Source organism: Podarcis bocagei (genome assembly GCF_964188305.1).
Source record: "Podarcis bocagei genome assembly, chromosome: 13".
NCBI classification, from domain to species: Eukaryota; Metazoa; Chordata; class Lepidosauria; order Squamata; family Lacertidae; genus Podarcis; species Podarcis bocagei.
The window spans coordinates 39,460,874-39,479,914 of NC_138138.1; the positions used below are offsets into that span (position 1 = coordinate 39,460,874).

The 19,041-nt window shown below is 46.4% G+C and overlaps 2 protein-coding genes across 5 annotated transcripts in view; one reads left to right on the plus strand and one right to left on the minus strand.

Moving 5' to 3' along the window:
* Positions 1–9,714, minus strand: part of SULT2B1 (sulfotransferase family 2B member 1) — a 30,231-nt gene extending 20,517 nt beyond the window's left edge. The window contains exon 1 of one of the 3 annotated variants that reach the window (XM_081168435.1): positions 9,469–9,714. The gene's annotated coding sequence lies outside the window, so the exon portion shown is untranslated. The other 2 variants (XM_081168436.1, XM_081168434.1) reach the window with 2 other exon arrangements.
* A 2,189-nt stretch (positions 9,715–11,903) lies between these two features.
* Positions 11,904–18,516, plus strand: LOC308572592 (uncharacterized protein). Of its 2 annotated transcripts, none has more exons than XM_081168788.1 (4): positions 11,904–11,981; positions 15,240–15,488; positions 16,115–16,633; positions 17,897–18,516. In XM_081168788.1, exons 2-4 carry the CDS (start codon positions 15,324–15,326, stop codon positions 18,362–18,364), a joined length of 1,152 nt encoding a protein of 383 aa, XP_081024914.1. In that variant the 5' UTR covers positions 11,904–11,981; positions 15,240–15,323; the 3' UTR covers positions 18,365–18,516. The 2 variants fall into 2 exon arrangements, with proteins under 2 accessions (XP_081024914.1, XP_081024915.1); XM_081168789.1 differs by having other exon boundaries at positions 11,916–11,981; positions 15,243–15,488.
* The last annotated feature ends 525 nt before the right edge of the window (positions 18,517–19,041 follow it).

A 19,041-nucleotide genomic window follows, 5' to 3' on the forward strand; every position in this document is an offset into this window, starting at 1 on the left:
GCCTCCACAGTCACTTACGGACTCACTGTTAAAACCATGTTCATGTTCACTCAGCTACGAGCGATCACCAAAGAAGAAGACGCAGTCCAACACTCTAGCCACTGCACCCCATTGTCTCTCATCGTTCCTTCACACATTCTTGTCTTCTTCCCCCTTTCATGCCTCCCCCATCTTGCTTCCTTTCCCCTCCTGCTTGACACTCCTCCAGTCTTGCAAATTACCTTGCAAACTTCTTACCTATACTGTATCTATACTAACCAGCAAGAGATGAACAGGAGCAAGACAGGGCAGGCATACCACAAAGGGCGACCCCGGGGCAGGTTCCTGCTGCTTGCTTACACCCGCCCTTCCCTCTCTCGTGTATATCCTGATTTCTGCAGAAATCTCTGCACATCCACTCCCCATCCTTGTTTTATCCGACCTTATCCCGCTTCCTTAAGATTACGCACCTTCCCAATCTCTCCTTTCTCTGCTTCTTCGCTTCTCTGCTTCTTCCCAGGAGCCGCAGGGTTAAGCAGCAGGGCCTCACCTTTTGCTTTTATTCTCCTCCTCAAGCACTGGCAAACCTTCCCTCCCTCATGGTTGCGCACCTTTCTGTGTCACCTCTTCCCTCCACTCACCTGGACTGCGGACAACTGTTCCTGCAGTTGATCCCCAGGGTTGTCACGGTTCCAGGGTTGTCCCTAAGGGGTTGTGGTCGGCTGACTCACTTCAAAGGGTGTTGCAAAATGTGAGGCAGGGTTGGGCATCGTAGCATCTTGTTGAGAGATCAGAAAACTACCCACGCCAGAGACTGCACATGAGAGATCTCGCTGTTTTTCCACACTCCAGAATCCAGCCGTGGGGAGACTGAATAGGAGTCATTTTTATTTATTTATTTGTAAGGCAGAGAAGCGAAGCTCCCGTTTGTGAAATAAGAAGAGGCTCAGCTCTTTCTTCCGGGATTAATTGTGCAGAGCTCCTAATTATGCTGGGCCTGTGCCAAATTCTCTTCCTTTCTTTGAATAAATATATTAGAGAGGGGAATGGATTTTGGCTCCTGGTCCCTTCCACTGGGATTAATCTGAAGCCACACTTGATTGCAATGTGTTGCAATATCAGTTTCTTCTTTTCACAGAAGGAAATAAATTGTAATAAATCCTGATTGCAAATGGGTTCACTGCCATATCCTTTTTTTAGTGACATCAAGGGTATATAACCGTGAATTGAAGTGTTCGAACTGCCATTATGATCACGAACCCAGAGGAATTGATACCTTACACTTTTGGTGCATTTGCTGGACTGCAAATCAGCTATCAAAAATTAGAAATGTTATGTATAAATGTCTCACACTCACCAGCTACAAGCATAAAAGTTCGTCCAACATCTTTAAAATATTTAGGAAAATTAATTCCCCCCAAATCTTGAATTGGCTTATCACAATAAAGTATTAACCCCTTATCAAAACTGTAAAACAACCACTGAGAATCTGGGACAAATTGAAACTTCCATGGCCCAGGAAAAAAATGCCACAACAAGAATCCTAATTCCCCCAAAACGACTACAAAATTTTGAAGTCATTCCAGCCATGATATCAGCCTAGCAAACCTAGCAAAAGTTAATGATCACATTTATCCATTGAGGTGGGGAGAAAGCCAGAATCAGGCTTTCCACATTAAGTGAAACTTCATAAAGGGCTCTGAGTATCCCAAATATTACATATTGCCATGATGTAGTACACACTAAGAATCTAATTGCCATTGCTCAAGGCAATAAAGCTTAGATATGGATAAAAATTGAACACTTGCCAGTGTGGAGCCATAAAATGGGAAAGTATCACATTTCTGGTGCGTAATCCAAAGACAAATGAAAAATTAGATAACCCTTGCCTATTGGCAATTGAAAAAATATGGAAAAGATGGTATAAAAAATTACATGCACACAAACCCATTTCCCTGCTAATTCCTTTCTTATATCATCCCCATTTTTTATAACCAGGACAACTGTTGACAATTTAAACAATGGGAAACAATTGGTTTTAACATAATTTTTGGATCATATGGAAATACCACGCTTGTAAAAGATTTGTTTTTTAAAAAAACTTAAGAGGAATATCTCATATATTGATCCAAACACATCAAGTCCTTTGCTTCATCCCAGAGGCCAACATATGAGCCACACAGAATTTAACTAATTGCAACAAAGGATATCAAATGGTAAATGTTTATCGTCAGAGGTGTGTAAGAGAAACTATGGCGATCTACTGATAGTTCAAAGCTGTGTCCACACTCCCATTTATTCTGCATCCAATACACTCCCACCACTGATTTTGGAAGTGGTATACACAAGGTTTGATCTGAACCAGCTTTGATCCGAATTCAGAAAAAGAGCAGGCTAGCTGCATTTTAAGCTGTTAAGATGTACACAGCCAAACTCCATTCTGATTTTGGCATCACCCCCTCCACCCATGTATCTCACATAGTTTGATTTCAAACCGGATGGTGAAATTTGCTGGTTGATAAGCGGGTGACACCACCCTCCTGACAATTTTGACCCACAGCAGGTGAGGGAGATAATAATCTGGCCGCCTGGCCTGATCCAGTTTCTACCTCAGGTTTAGATCATAGCTCATATAATACTCACATCCTTTTGGCATCATTTCCTCAGGTGGGGCAATGGGTCAGCGCATCTGGCTGTTAATCAGAAGGTTGGTTGTTCAAGGCCACCCTTTGGTTCCTTGAAGGAATGTGTACCTGGGACTCCAGGATTTGGGTGCCTCCAGCACACAGGAAACATAGTGGCCCAGCTGACTAAGGAAGTCCGTGTATGTGCTGAAAGGCACCCAAAAATTCCTAGCCCCTATCATGGAACTATGCTCTACATTGCATAAACTGGTCAAATCTCTGTGGGAAATTAAAAAATGTAACATTCAGAAGCCAGCGGGATAAACTTTCTATTTCCAAAGACATTCTGCTGCAAACCTCAAGGCTGTCATTCTGTAATGAAAGACGGTCAAAAGTGGAGCTGCCAGGGGTGCAAAATTTATGAGCAATAATTTATTGGCAATTCTGGGTAGCCATTTGGGCTCATAAAAACCCTGTAGTGTAGTCCAATGCTGTGATACACAGTGTTTGTGTTGTGTTGTGTTTTTAAGGGAAATGCAGTTGGGGGAAGACATTTTGATGGTAGTATTGGCACTGGGAAGGGGTAGTAGTGGCATTGGGAAGGGGTTGACTAGCTATTTCCCACTCCTCTGGGGGGAAACAACCGAGAACTGGTGTTGGTGGATGTTTGCTGCAGGTATAAACAAACACTTACTGTATATCAGGGCTGTATATTCATGTCCAGGCTTGGTGCCAATGGTCACCCAGGTCAGGTTCTGGCTGAGAGTCCCAGGGACTCAGAAGGGCTCCTCACTGCCCCAGTGTGGCTCACTGCCCTCTTGCCAGGCTCCCAGACAGCTGTTTGAGCAGTAGGTGGGTGGCGGTGCCACTTTGGGGTGGGAGCCAAGCTTGGTTTCATTCACAGAATCCATCCACCCATTTAATTCACCCAGAATGCAATGCCCCGACTGACATTTATAAAGATGTGTGCTGTGCAGCTATAGAAAACTATCGCTTCCATTAGGTCTATAGGTTGGTGTTATGTACTGAAGTTCTCACCCTGGGCCAGCAGGGGGATACTGTAGATAGTTTTCACTCAAGTCCACATATGCAAATAAGGAATTGAAAGTGACATTCAGTGATTGGATAGTTACAGAAAGTTGTTACTGTTGCTTTGTAGTTGAGCTCTATATAAGCAGGTTGGCTGAACCCTTCAGCCCAGTTCTGTTCTGGGCCTGTGGATAAACAAGAGCTGTTTGAAGAATCGCTGTGTCGTCTGATATGTTCACCCACAACTTAACAGTTGGGGCACTGGATTAGGTTAAATTAAGATGGCGAGCAACTGGGAATCGAACTTCGGCTCTGTTGTAAATAAAAATAAGCCCTTTTCCCTTATGGGGTATCCAAGAGCCCATATAGAGTCCTTACATAGGTTCCCTATTGGTAGGAGAGAATAACAGAGGCCAACCAGAGAATATTGAGAAGCAAAGCAGCTAGTAAGCTTGATCTTTATTGATCTGTTGCAACAGGGTGCTCCCCTTACATGCAGGAAAAGAGGAGAACCCACAAAATGCTGTGCAAGGGCTTATAAAGACTTTTGAAATTCCCATCCTCTAGATCAAGACCACCCCCAGAAACATTATGCATACATCCCAGAAGGGGTGTAACCTAAGACCACCCCTCAGATACATCCCAGAAAAGGCGGTCTAAAACAGAACATTTGCATGTTGTTTTTCTCCTGTCACACTTTATCTCCTGTCCGGCAAGTTACTTGATTGGATTTCCTGGGGAGCCTGGCCATTCTTTTGTAGTGGTAAAATACTTATTTCCTGGGCCAGGTCACAGGCTCACACCCTATTCATATCTTAAATGTGTCCTTAAGACAGGATTTGTGAGGAAAGAGACAACGGGGAGACTTTTCCAGTTTGATCTTGGAGAGAAAACATTTGGTCAGTTTAGGAATCAAAATGGTTCCAGGTTGGTCTTCCTGTGCTGACCTATGTATGTGCGGTTATGAACATTACCATATATCTAAAACCATAAAACTCCTATCACAGCTCTCATTCAAAAGCAGCACCACGAAAGCACTGCAGGGCACCAGTGAGTGGTGTTGCTGCCGCTACTGAGGCCTTGGTGGCTGTGGCGAAAGGGGGGGGGGAATGCTCTGTGACCAAATGGGGAAATAGGTTGTGTGTGTTGGTGGGGACACGGGGTGGCAACATGCTGAGAGGCCCATGAAATCTGATGCCAACCCAGTCTCTCCAATGCTCACATCATTTCCCCTCAGAAATGAAAGTGTGGCTGTTTGACCTGCGTTGTTAATGTTGCTGGTTATTATGAGGTATAAATAAATAACTACAACAAATGTCCTGTGAGAAATGAGGATGTTGCTTTTTCACATACAAATGTAACAGGTAAACAAACAAATGTATGCAGTCCAGAAAGCTTAAGAGATATTTAGAGCTTGTGGTCAGGATGTGGTTGTAATAAGTAGACAAGTGTCAGCAGTCCAGATCGACTCCCACTTGTTAACTGGAGATGTTAGAGCTTGTGATCAGAAGGCGGTATTTTTGCTTGGCTTAGCAAGTAATTGCATAGGAACATAGACCAAATAAGGGGAATAATAAAGAAATGTAGAAGGTGAATCAGAGTGAACAGAGGTGGGAATGTTGGTAGGATAATTAGGTGGTCGTGATAGGCTGTAAACTTTGTAGTAGCCAGCCAATGGGGAGACAGGGGAAGGAACCTGCGCTTCTGGTACAGTGGTACCTCGGGTTAAGAACTTAATTTGTTCTGGAGGTCCGTTCTTAACCTGAAACTGTTCTTAACCTGAAGCACCACTTTAGCTAATGGGGCCTCCCGCTGCTGCCATGCAATTTCTGTTCTCATCCTGAAGCAAAGTTCTTAACCCGAGGTACTATTTCTGGGTTAGCGGAGTCTGTAACCTGAAGCGTCTGTAACCCAAGGTACCACTGTACTATATAGGGAATATAAGCTTATGCTTTGACAAAGCTGGGGTTTGCCTACTTTGGACACCCACTCTTGCAAGAACGTATTGTATTCAATAAACTCTTTGCTGCTTCACCAATTTTGTTCAGATTGAATTTTAAGGAGCGGGATTAAGGGTCTTAGGACCCACATCTTACATGCCTCTAGAATACATCGCTTGCTTTTAAAAAAATAAACAACAACAATGAATCAATCTTGAATTTGTCTCAGGCATGAGCCTTTGAACCATGGTTGCAGTTAATCTCTTTTGACCGCCTTTGCCTCCCTTACTTCTCAAATACCAGGCCTGATCTTGCACTGAACAGCTGCTGCCACCCAGTGTAGACAATATTAAATTAAATGAAGTAACATTCCTATTGTGAGACACAAAGCAGGCACGAAGGAAAACATGGTCATTTCTCATGGCATAACAGCCATGCTGGAATCTTTCCTCTGGGATCCTCAGTGCAACCTGAAACCTGCTTTATGCCTAAGGCTGTGTACATCCTATACCTTTAAAGCGCATTTGAAGAAGATGCCTTCCTTTCAAAGAATTCTGGGCACTGTAGTTTAACCCCCGTCAGAGAGTTACAATTCCTAGCATCCCTTAAGAAACTACAATGCCCAGAATTATTTGGGGGGAAATAATGTGCTTTAAAGTATCTACATGGAGACTTTTTCTCCACAATGAAGTGGGCTCTCTAGGTCCCCTAAATTTCTTCTGCTATGGACCACTTGAAAATTGCTGGGGATCTTAGCGAACCATGATTTTTCTGCCTGTTGTAGCAATTGCAATGTGCTGTGCTAGATGCTGTGTGACTTCTAAAGCCTTTTTGGTTCATATGCGCTGTATTTTATTACATTCCAAAGACTTTAAATTGTAATGCAATAAAATCCATGAAATAAAAGAAGCCGTTAAAATGCAATTAAAAATAAATATGAATATTTAATGTGACGGATGTGCCATCTCCCATCTTTGACCAAGAATCCACAGACACACCGCAAACCACCTAAACAAAGCACGGATCAGTCTGGGAAGCCCAGCTGCTGTCCATGAAAGCTTGTACCATAATAAATGTGTTCATCTTTTTAGGTGTCTCAACGAGATGCTTTGTTGTTGTTTTTGCTTCAACAGGCAAACTTGACACTCTCTCTCTGATAGCAGATCTCTTCAGGATTCCTCTGAGGAGAGCTCCCAGCTAGTTTTGATCTGTAATGCTCAAAGGCTGCATCTGCATTACAAATCAAGCTCTCCCCCCCCCAGCCCCCTCTATTTAGGAGGCCTGCAGAAGAGGATACTGACAGACATTATCTGACCAACATCTACCACATGCTGTTTGTCTCTTGTGCAAAGTAACACTCTGTCTGTTCCTTGGCAAGCTCCAAATAATGATAATATATGAACAATGTCCACATACTGCCTTTTAGCAGGATGACCTCGTTTTAAAAAATAATATAAAAGTTTAAAACCACAGTGCGGCGAAAAGTATTTAAAAAACAGTATTGAAAGGAATATATATTTAACATTTAAAAGCTGGTGACAATCAAAACAGTGTCCGAAAGCTCAGAGGAATAATCACATTGTGCTGGAAAAGAGAGGGAAGAGAATTCCACAGCTCAGGGGGCGCCACACACAAAAAATCCTTGTGGACCTCAATCTAACATTTGAAAGGGATGATAACTGGAACAAGGAAGATGTACCCTACAAATACCCAGACCCTGTGTGAAAGGTTTCTATCTGCCCTATTATCTCTCTCTTAGGAAAATCTCATGGTGTCCCCCTACAAAATTATTCCCTCCATTTCTAAGTTCAGAGGCCAACGTGTGGATTTTTACGTTGCCAAAATGGCCCTATCCGCTCTCTAAAGCAGAAATGGTGAATCTTTGGGCTGAACTCAAGCTTCCATGAAGGCAAGGGATGATGGGAGTTGTAGCTCAGCCACATCTGGAGAGCCACATGTTCCCTCACACCTGCGTTATAAAAAGGGATCAAGCAGGCGTTTTGGGGGGAGGGGTGTGCGATGGCCCTAAAGCGGAAGTGGTAGGCGGGAAACCTCAAAATAGTCCAAGGAGGACTGAGCATGCTGAGTGACCACTGAGCGCCGACTGACCCTTGAGATGGAGACGGGAAAACCAGATGGGAGAAGGAAAATAATGGAGCCCATTGCAGGGAAGCTGTGAGGCTTTTAATGCAACCCTCTGCGTCTTTACTCAGAACTAGGCCTCACAGGGCTCAGTGGGGTTTACTCGCCTTCACCAACCTGGCGCCCTCTGGAAGTCATTGGACCACAACTCCCATCAGTCTCAGCTGATGGGAGCTGTAGTACAACATTGCATTGCAGGGGGTGGGACTAGATCAGGGGTCTGCAACCTTTAAGACAAAAAGAGCCACTTGGACCCATTTCCGAAGGAAAAAAAAACCTGGGAGCCGCGAAACCATTGCGACATTTAAAACAAATATATCTCCAGAGCTGCGATCTGACAGCGGGTGGGAAGGTGACGTTGGGACGGTGCGTGACTAACGCACGCATCGCCCCCATGCGACGTCACAGCCAGTACAGCGCCCGCCACAGTGGGGAGTGTGGGGGTGCACAATGCGCCTCCTCCCCTTGCTAGTATCCGCCCCGCAGCCGCGGCAAAGGTGTAAAAGAGCCACATGCGGCTCCAGAGCCGCGGGTTGCAGACCCCTGGACTAGATGATCCCTAGAGGACCCTTCCATTTCTACAATTCTATGATTCTTTCTGAACAGCACCAGGTTGGCAAAGGCTGCTCTACTAAATGTGTACACACCATACATTTAAAGCACAGAGCTACAAATCCCAGCCCTTTAACAAACTACAGTTCCCAGGATTCCTTGGGGGAAGTCATGTGCTTTAAATGTATGGCATGTTATGATGACTAGATGTGGCACTAAATGTGCGGCTTGCTTTCTGCTGCTGGGGATAGATAGGGCACTGGGGCACATACTGAGGGGTGGTTTAACTCCACGACAGTCCCAATGAAAATCAAGTTCCCCATACTTACAATTATTCTGTTGTTGTTGTTGTTTTTATTATTATTTTTTTTTAAAAGGGCATAGCAACAAGTGCATTGTCTAGTCTGGTCCGAAGATGCTCTTTGGAGGAAATGTGTAATAGAGATAAAATGCACACAACAACAACAACAACAAAAGTCAGAAAGGGAAGGAGACATGGCCTGCTGAGCTCGCAGGCAAAATCTGTATTGCCAGAGCAGAGGAAGAACAAGAAAAAGAAGTGGCTGCACAAATGCCGTTCAATACAAGTTTTTTTAAAATCTATCTTTTCAGATGGGGAACTAGCAAGCAGAAGACCTAGGATTCTGGAGTACAGTGGTACCTCAGGTTACAGATGCTTCAGGATACAGACTCCCCTAACCCAGAAATAGTACCTCGAGTTAAGAACTTTGCTTCAGGATGAGAACAGAAATCGCGCGGTGGCAGTGGGAGGCCCCATTAGCTAAAGTGGTACCTCAGGTTAAGAACAGTTTCAGGTTACGAACGGACCTCCAGAACGAATTAAGTTCTTAACCCGAGGTACCACTGTACTGACTTGTACTGAGTGGCAGCCTCAGACCAAATAAGGTGTGTGGGTTTTTTTTTGAGAAGCCAACACCAGATTCAATTCTCAAATCCATCTTTGATGACTCTCCATTGCTATGTGACACACTCTGGATTACACCTGGCCAAACACAAACCACCTTCTGGTTTCAATGCCACCCTCAGATCGCCAATAACATTCATTCCATTCCAACGCTACAGTTCTATGATTCTATGAGGTATAATATAGATGGTTGAATCTGGAACTGGCACAAGGTGTTGAATAGTGCTCTGTGTTTTTTTTGGGGGGGGGGTTAAGAGTGCCTTATTCTAAGACTCACCTTTAATTCAGCAAGCAGATCCTACTGCGCCTGCCCTTTTAGCGTCACTATTTCACTGCTCCTCAGTTCTCGAAAGGTATATCTGGGGCATCAAGTCTTGAGCCCTCTCTTCAAATGGAAATAAAACTGTATGCCAGATGGTGAAAAAAGTCAAAAGGATCAGCACCCCGAAATTCCTAGCCTCCTCACAGGACCTGAATTTTCATTTATTCCAGCCTCTCTGCAGAGGACTAGCAAGTCTGTCTCCAGGCAAAAGAATAATAGATGGACACAAATTCAACATACAAAAATGGCAACATTTCAGAAACCAGTGGGAGAACATTTCGCTCTCCAAGGGCATTCTGCTGCAGACTAGAATGTTGCCATTCTTCAACAAAGGAACTTTAAAAGATGTCAAGAGAGTGAAATTGTTGAACAAGAATTTATAATGTCTTTGGATTCCTATTCATTTAGGACTCAGCTGAGACCACGTTTGTTTTTTCCGCCCTCCCTTTCCAGGTGTTAAATTAGCATAGCAAAGTTAGAAAGGTTTTGTTGCCATCAATTAGCACTGCTGTGAATTAATAACAGAGTTTTGCTACGTCTGCATCTGAACTTTATGCATAAATAGCACTGACTGCATCACTCCTGGGCACAGTTTATTTCTCTTGGCATGATGTTCCTCTTGAGTGTCACGGAGTGTAACTCTTGCAGGGTACCCCAGGCTCTCAGCCCGTGGCAGAGGGAAGAGTTTGCCTCCTTTCAGCTCTGGGCTAGAAGCAGCTGGAGCTAGATGCTCTTTCCAGAATGGTGAAGAAAAGGCCCTGCAGCTGCTCCTTCTCTGAAAAATGCAGTCAGGCAACTATCCTTATCTGAGGAGAGGAGTTCATCAAAAAGTCGTGTGCGCACCTCAACAAACTGTGCATTTCAAATGGACACCTTTGCCCCACCACCCTAGGGCTTCCTCCTGTGCGTTACATGCTTGGTGCGCATGCAGATGTAGTCCAAAATATCTCAAAAGGTTAGCAAAGGCTGTGTTAGGGGGTTCATCCACTGCCCCCATGATCAAGCAGCTCCTGCTCCCGTTGCTGCCACAACATAAGGGAAAATAATGCCACTGATTAAGGAAATACTGTACCTGTTTGTGCTTTTTCCAGAGAAGCAGCCATGCTAGTCGTATCAAAAAGAACCAAGTCTTGTGGCACTTAAAGGCTAATCGATTTTATTGTGGCCTAAGCTTTTAGGAGGGACGCGGGTGGCGCTGTGGTCTAAACCACTGAGCCTCTTGGGCTTGCTGATCAGAAGATCAGTGGTTCGAATCCCTGCAATGGGGTGAGCTCCCATTGCTCTGTCCCAGCTCCTGCCAACCTAGCAGTTCGAAAGCACACCAGTGCAAGCAGATAAATAGGTACCACTCCGGCAGGAAGGTAAACAGCGTTTCCGTGAGCTTCTCCGGTTTCGGTGTTCCGTTGTGCCAGAAACGGCTTAGTCATGATGGCCACATGACCTGGAAAAACTGTCTGCGGACAAACGTCGGCTCCCTTGGCCAGTAAAGCGAGATGAGCGCCGCAACCCCAGAGTCGTCTGCAACTGGACTTAACTGTCAGGGGTCCTTTACCTTTTTTAAGCTTTTAGGAACTACATGACTCCATTTCGTTAGACGCATGACATGTAATCTTGTGTGGGATAGCTCAATCGGTAGAGCTTAAGACACTTAATCTCAGGATTGTGGGTTCGAGCCCCATGTTGAGCAAAAAGATTCCTGCACTGCAGAGGGTTGGACCAGATGACCCCTGAGGACCCTTCCAACTCTACAATTCTAATCCTCCAGTTGCTGGATTATTTTGCAGACTGTCTAGCTATAATTGAACTGTCACTATCTGTAATTACAGGAACATAAGGCCATTGGTCCATCTGGCTCAGTATTCTCTCCACTGTCTGTCAGTAGCCAGACAGTGTCTCTTCCAGCCTTGCCAGGTGATGCCATGGATTGAAGCTGGCACCTTCTGCATGCAAAGCGGTGGATGCTCTACTCTTCCTCATATTCCTTATTTCCTTTTGCCTCTGACCCCAATGATTACAGATCCCCCGTTCCTTACATCCATGTGTCCATATAAATCTGGAAGGATGGGTGACACTTAATAGTATGCATCTGATTGAAATGGACTATAATCTACGGGAGTTTATGCCATAATCAAAGTGTTTAGTTTTTAAGGCGCCACGAAACTCTGTGCGTGTGTGTGTGTGTGTGTGTGTGTGTGTGTGTGTGTTTACTTTTTGTGATTCTCTTCCCTCAGAGGAAAAAAAAAGTTAATGAGGGAACCCACTATTTACGCAGCAACTAGGACCCAACTCCTGGCGCGCTTCATTCATTCCTTTCGAGTCTGATGCTGCCATCTTGGTTGAGGGAAAACCAGACAGGGCCTTTCGCGGTAGTAGAGACAGATAGGGCTGATTCACTGCGGCGGCCATTTTGGATCGGAAACGAGGCTGGGAGAGCGAGCGCGATGGAGTTGAGCTGCGGTCCCTCCCAGGTACTGATCAACAGGGGTGTATCGCCATCCCCAAACCTGCCGCTTTCAGCCTATCTCAGGGCTCCCCTTCTCCTCAGCATTGATGCTCCACAAATTTGGACAGCAATCCCTCCCTGTTATGCTTCATATATGCATCTGCACTTTATTGCTTCATAGCTTCTGGGAGAGAGAGTATTACGTCTGTATCTTTTTTCCTTGTACATTTTAATAGGATCCAAGTATTTTTGTAGCAATATTTTCTTTATAAGTACCCATATCACAGCTGTCAACGTTTCCCTTTTTTAAGGGAAATTCCCTTATTCCGAATAAGATTCCTCACAAGAAAAGGGAAAAGTTGACAGCTATGACCCATATATGAAAAATAGACTGGATCCTGGAAGGATGCAGTTCGTCACTTTTGACTAAAACTATATATTGTAACAGCGGCTAGCAAAACAGAGACCATCTTAAATTCACATAGCAAATGGTTTCTGTATTGCTCTAATATCTTGTGTGTCACATAAGAGCAACCGAGGCAGCAGCAGAAACAATTTGCTGTGAAAATTTAATGTCTGTTATTTTAGTCACAGTGATGTATGCAGGTTTTAAATATTTGTGTAGTCTGTCTTGCTTGCTTATAAAAGATAATCACAAAGTCAGGTTGAAGTCATGGTGAATCTCCAAGTTAACCCCAAATCAGGAGAGGGGTTGTGGTGATTCTTGTGTACATTAAAGACATGGTACTACTAAACAGGGACTCCTCCAGATGTTCTTCTTACTGCACATTTATGATGATCTATGTTCATGATGCTGTCACGGTGGTCAGACAGGATCCCACTTTCAATCCCATAGTCACATTCCTCCATTTCCAATCAGATTCACATATCCTACAGCTTCCTGCTGATATTCTGTAATTTTTATGCCACACATGTTCCAGTTTAATTTTGTCCCACTTTTGTTGCTCTACAAAACAATTGTGTGGTAGTATCAGGGAAGCATCGCAAGCTAAAGCAGAATAAGTCCACCACTATTTTTGTGTCAAAGAACATGTTGCTGATGAAACTTGCAATAGAACATCAGTCTGGAGAGGCCCACAAAATGTAATCCTCCTCCTAACAGGAATGCCGTGAGCCAGTGTGGGAGTGTGCTGCCCCCTGTGGGCCAGAGATGGAGGCATGAAGAAGGAGCACAGACCTAGCTTGCAGCTGACACAGCAGCAATGTATCTCCTTCTTGGACATGAGAAGCAGAGATTTCTGGGAGAGCACAGGGAGCTTGTGCAGTGTAAAATCAAGAGAGGAGCCTCACTGGTTTGCTGGCAGGGGGAGGTGTGTGGGCTTCTTGGAAACACAAAATCTCTTGTTTCTTTGGGATGGCAAAGAGGCGAGCTTGGACTTTTCAAGGCTTATCTATTTATACGTACATAAATTTCTATACCACTAAATGAAAAGGGGGAGATCTTCTCAGAGTGGTGTACATTAAATTAAAGGTAAAAGCAAAGATCAGAAGAATGTAAAACTGCTCACATGGCAGGGTTGTTGTTATTTAGTCGTTTAGTTGTGTCCAACTCTTCATGACCCCATGGACCAGAGCACGCCAGGCACTCCTGTCTTCCACTGCCTCCCGCAGTTTGGTCAAACTCATGCTGGTAGCTTCGAGAACATTGTCCAACCATCTCGTCTTCTGTCGTCCCCTTCTCCTTGTGCCCTCCATCTTTCCCAACGTCAGGGTCTTTTCCAGGGAGTCTTCTCTTCTCATGAGGTGGCCAAAGTATTGGAGCCTTAGCTTCACAATCTGTCCTTCCAGTGAGCACTCAGGGCTGATTTCCTTAAGAATGGACATGTTTGATCTTCTTGCAGTCCATGGGACTCTCAAGAGTCTCCTCCAGCACCATAATTCAAAAGCATCAATTCTTCGGTGATCAGCCAAGCGAATCAACAAATTGAATAAATTCCACAGTATAGAGTCCGCTGTGCTCAATTCCATGTGGCACAAGGGACCAGCTATTTACTTTTATACACTCAGCACCTTCAATCTGGCCCAGTAGCACATTAGCAGCCGGTGCAGATTCTTCAGTGCAGATAACCAGCTCCAGTCAACAGCCAGAGGTTGGGGTTCCAGTTTTCCACGACTGCAGCAGAGTAACTTGCATGCCACAAAAAATCATTAAGTGCAGACTCAAAGCAGCCATTCACAGGCAGAGGCAGAGCCAAGGAGTGGGTCTGGCTTGGGGGAGAGTCTCAAGGGCCAAGTACAGAGGGCATTTGGTCCTTGAGCCCGAGGCTCTCTGTCCCAGCTTTAGACACACAGTGCCTGCCACTATCCCTGTACTTAATTCTTTATTGGTTTGGATTGTTGTGGGGTTGGGTTGAGGGTTGCCTGAAGAATGGGATAAAAAATATATTTAATAAATTGAATCACTCCTACTTCATGATACCAGATACCAAAGATATATCTGCCCAAGTAATTAAACTTCTTCTTCAGCCCCCAGTTCTTCGATAGGTTCCTGAAGCCACATACACAGTTAAAAAACCCACACCCCACAAATAAATCCAGCAATAATAATGTAATACAGCCACACAGTGGAGCAGTTCAGTCAATAAAAATCCCAGTGTTGAAGCTAAAAGATTCAGGTAAGTAAGTAAGTAAGTAAGTAAGTAAGTAAGTAAGTAAATATATACCCCACCCACTTTGGACGGCTCCCAACAGAATATTAAAAACATGATAAAACATCAAACATTAAAAACCTCCCGAAACAGGGCTGCCTTCAGATGTCTTCTAAAAGTCACATAGTTGTATATTTCCTTGACATATGATGGGCAGGCGTTCAACAGGGTGGGCGCCACTACCGAGAAGGCCCTCTGCCTGGTTCCCTGTAGCTTTGCTTCTCGCAGTGAGGGAACCGCCAGAAGGCCCTCGGAGCTGGACTTCAGTGTCCGGGCTGAACGATGGGGGTACAGACGCTCCTTCAGGTCTACTGGGCCGAGGCCGTTGAGGGCTTTAAAAATCGGCACCAACACTTTGAATTGTGCTTGGAAACGTACTGGGAGCCAGTGTAGGCCTTTCAGGATAAAACAATTGGGCATGGGGAGGGTGGAGGACAGAGATGACACCAGGTGAGCAAATTACTGAGCCCTTAGCCTTTTGGGGCACTACATTTTCAGAGTTTCTTGGGAAGGGGGCGAAGTGGCACCAAGGGCCAGGAATAAGGATGACCCTTGAAGCAAACGCAGCCTGTCAACCACGCTGTTGAAATACCAATAAGCCGATCTTTGTTCAGTAGGCCTTCCCTCTGGTCCTGGTGACCTGGTTGTGGCAGCTGAGCATGTGAAAAACACCAGCACCGTCACCCTGTTGCGAGGGCATGGCTGCATTGCATGACCACGGCGCATACTGCATACCAGAAGGAGGACATGCCCTGAAGAGGCTGGTGAGGGAGTTGCAGGACACAGCCCACCGCCAGAGCGAGCGCCTTCTTAGCCTGCAGGGAGCGGTGGAAGCCAACCAGAAGGAACACCAAGAGCTGAAGGTGAGGGTGACCAGGGACTAATAATAATAATAATTTTATTATATATATGCTGCCCATCTTGACCGGGTTGTCCCAGCCACCCTGGGAGTCTTCCAGCAAAATATAAAAACACAATAAAACATAAAAACGTCCTTATGCAGGGCTGCCTTCAGATGTCTCCTAAAACTCGGATACAGTGGTACCTCGGGTTAAGAACTTAATTCATTCTGGAGGTCCGTTCTTAACCTGAGGTACCACTTTAGCTTATGGGGCCTCCCGCTGCTGCTGCTGTGCTGCAGCCACACGATTTCTGTTCTCATCCTGAAGCAAAGTTCTTAACCCGAGGTATTATTTCTGGGTTAGCAGAGTCTGTAACCTGAAGCGTCTGTAACCCAAGGTACCACTGTAGTTGTTTATTTCCTTGGCATCTGACAGGAGGGTGTTCCACAGGGCGGGCGCCACTGCCCAGAAGGCCCTCTGCCTGGTTCCCTGTAACTTCACTTCTTGTCATGAGAGAAGCGGCAGAAGGCCCTCGGAGCTGGACCTCAGTGTCCGGGCTGACTAGGCGGGCAGGGAGCAGAGTTGGGTGGGAGCAACTTTGTGGAAAGCCATGCCAACGCCGCCATTTTGTCCTTTGCCGCACACAGGAGAGCGCGGACGGCGAGAACTGGGCTCTCCTTTCCCATCTCGGAGAGCGCGTCTCGCAGCTGGAGGAAGAGAACTGGAACCTGCGCTGGGAGCGGGAGCAGCTGGAGTCTGCAGGGCATCGCATGCGCAAGGAGCTGGATGCCAGCGGCGCCACCGTCCTCTCGCTGAGCAGGCAGCTGAGGGGGCAGCGCGAGGCCCAGTCGCACCACGGGGCCTTCTCCCTCGAGAGCGTCAAGGGCGACAGCAAGCGGCTGAGGTTCTACACGGGCTTCGACAGGTACCCCCGCCTGGTGGCCTTCCTGGACTTCCTCCTCGAGGGCAAGCATGGGGAGGTGGGGAGCCCGGAAGGCAGCCCCCACAGCGCCCTCAGCCCCGACAACCAGCTCTTCCTGGTGCTCGTCCGCCTGCGCCTGGGCCTGCTGCTTCAGGACTTGGCCTTCCGGTTCCACATCTCCGAATCCACGGCCTCCCGCTACTGGGCCAGCTGGACGGAGCTCATGGAGCGGAGGTTGAGACAAGTGAGTAAAGCGGGGCAAGAGCTCCTCCTTTCTACACACCCCGGAAAAAACAACACCAGAGTTAATGGGATGTGCAATGGTGTTTGTGAAAGGAGCATAGAATAATTGGGTGGGGACTAAAGGGTGGGTGGTAAGGAGCTTTCAAATGGCGCATGGTCACAGCCTTTCTCTTCTGAGGCTTTTGAGGTGTAATGAGTTGGAGGACACAAGGCTGGTTGAAAAGGGCCTCTTCTGCCACAGTCCTGCAGTGCCCCTGGTGGATGAAGTCTAGAAGTCCAGTTCACATTGTTCTCCCAGCCCCATGTGTAGAAAGGGAAGAAAAGTGTACTGTAGAAGCACATTCTATTGTCTATGGTTTGGTTCCCACCCCACCCCCCGGCTTAATTTTTAGGCTGTTGCCCCTCCCAACGGAGAACTTTCTTGAATTCAGTAGTAAAAATGGTATTCAAGAGCACAAATCCCAATGAAAATTAACCCCGCTGTGAAGTCCCCATAAAAATTAAGTGGTGTATGTTAGCCACAACAAACTGGTCCTATTGGTTTCAAAGGGAGGACTTCACAACTTTTCTGTGGATTTGGACCGTGGCATGTGAGTCCTTGCTTTCCAATTTCTTTTGCCGCCATCAGTTCTCAAATCAAAATGGAAGGCAGAACTACTGCACCCTTTCCTGTTGACCCTCCCCTCATTCCTTGAAACTCACAATCCAGAGATGAGAGCCCCCAGCCGTCGAGCAATCTGGCCTATGTTTTGCAGCATGAGGGCCTCATTTCTTTCTGGGGGCCATGTGCTAAGGGTGGGCAGGGGAACAAATATAGTTTACCTTTGTACAGCAGGCTAGTTTTTCTGCATACCCCCTGTCTCCCGTCCAGGCAAGCAAGAGGTCTCATCAAAGATCAAGAATTCAGGTAGGCAAAAGCAGTTAAGGAGCAAAGCAGGGCCAGTGAGGAGTATGGCTTAGGGAAGGGGTGTGGCCTGGTGAGAGTCCCAAGGGCCAGGAAAGAGTAGCTTGGAGGGCCAGATTCGTCCCAGAGTCTGAGGTTCCTCATTCCTGTTTTTAACCTAGAAATGCCTTTGTCAGAGGCAGTCATGCTTCTGAATACCAGTGCCTGGAAGTCAGGTAGCAGGGAGGATACAGTTATGCTCAGATCCTGCTTGCAGGCTTCCCACAGGCTCCTGGTGGTCCACTGAGAACAGGATGCTGGACAAGATGGGCCACTGCCCTGATGCAGGCCATTCTTACAGGTGTGTTTTCCTCCCTCTAGATCCCAGTCGCCTGCAGCCAGCGCTACATAGATGCTTTCAAGCCACAGCAGCCACTCAGGCACCATGACGTGCCACTGGTGGCTCTGGACTGCGCAGAACTGTTGTTCGAAGCCCAGGGGCGGTCAAGAGGCAGAGGAGGAGATGCCCCTCAGGTTCCCAGGGCTCGGTACTCGGTGCACGGCTATGCTCTGGCTGCTCCCAGCGGCTTCCTGACGTTCAGTGCCGGGACTGGCAAAGAACTGCCTGCGTTGCCGCCGTTCCTGCAGGCAGGGCCTGTGGAGTTGACAGCCCAGCAGGAGGCGGCCAAGAGGCAAGTGCTGAGCTTGCGGAGCCTGACGGACAAGGCTTTCGGCTACCGCTTCCTGCGTGTTGTTCACCCGCAGAACATGGAGGGCCAAGTGGGCAGGGCGTGGACCATTTCCTGCTACCTGGCTTGCCTGCTGCACGACCCCATGGGGCTAGGCTAGGGCAAAGGAGTCCTGCTCCCCCAACAGTCTCACACTTCTGTGTCACCTTCACTGAACGCTGCTCCTACTCCCACACCTGCATTGTAATTTTATTGCTGGGCCCTACTTGGTGTGTCAGAATCCGTGCTGCAGAATGAATGCACCTTTTAGGACACCTGTGTTTCTGCTTTCCTTGACCACCAGAGATAGTAACCAGGAAACTAATCCAAAATTCATTTGATATCTTGGTTGAGCACCCCCAGACTCAACATTTAGCAATACTTTTATCTTTAAAAAAAAGGCTTCCCTAAACTGTATTTTCAGTAACTGATAGGCACCAGCAGGGGTGCTTTTTCCAAACAACATGTCTCCCACCCTCCAGCTCCTGCAAATACTTCTCTTTAAGAAGTCTTCTCTCCCTCCCTCCCTGACACTTTTCTTTTATGTCTGACATTTCCAAAACACTTCACATAATTATTGTATAGTATAATTATAAGTATAATTGTATAGTATAATTATTGGGTCATCTCATCCACTCATGTTCAGTAAAGATTGTGGGAAGACTCAAAGCAGGTTGGGAGGGGAGAGACATCCTGAGAAAGACTGATGTTCAGGCAAACCAGACGTTGTTGGGTCTTCAACCTGCCTTTACAATCTTCCTAGCGCTTGACTGTCTTAACAAATGACACGACATGGGG

Bases quoted from the DNA above. Each gene is read 5' to 3' on its own strand.
- LOC308572592 (XM_081168788.1), top strand. From the start codon at position 15,324: ATGGCTGCATTGCATGACCACGGCGCATACTGCATACCAGAAGGAGGA. The intron at 15,489-16,114 runs GTGAGGGTGACC...TGCCGCACACAG, and splicing joins AGGAACACCAAGAGCTGAAG to GAGAGCGCGGACGGCGAGAA. The intron at 16,634-17,896 runs GTGAGTAAAGCG...TCCTCCCTCTAG, and splicing joins TGGAGCGGAGGTTGAGACAA to ATCCCAGTCGCCTGCAGCCA.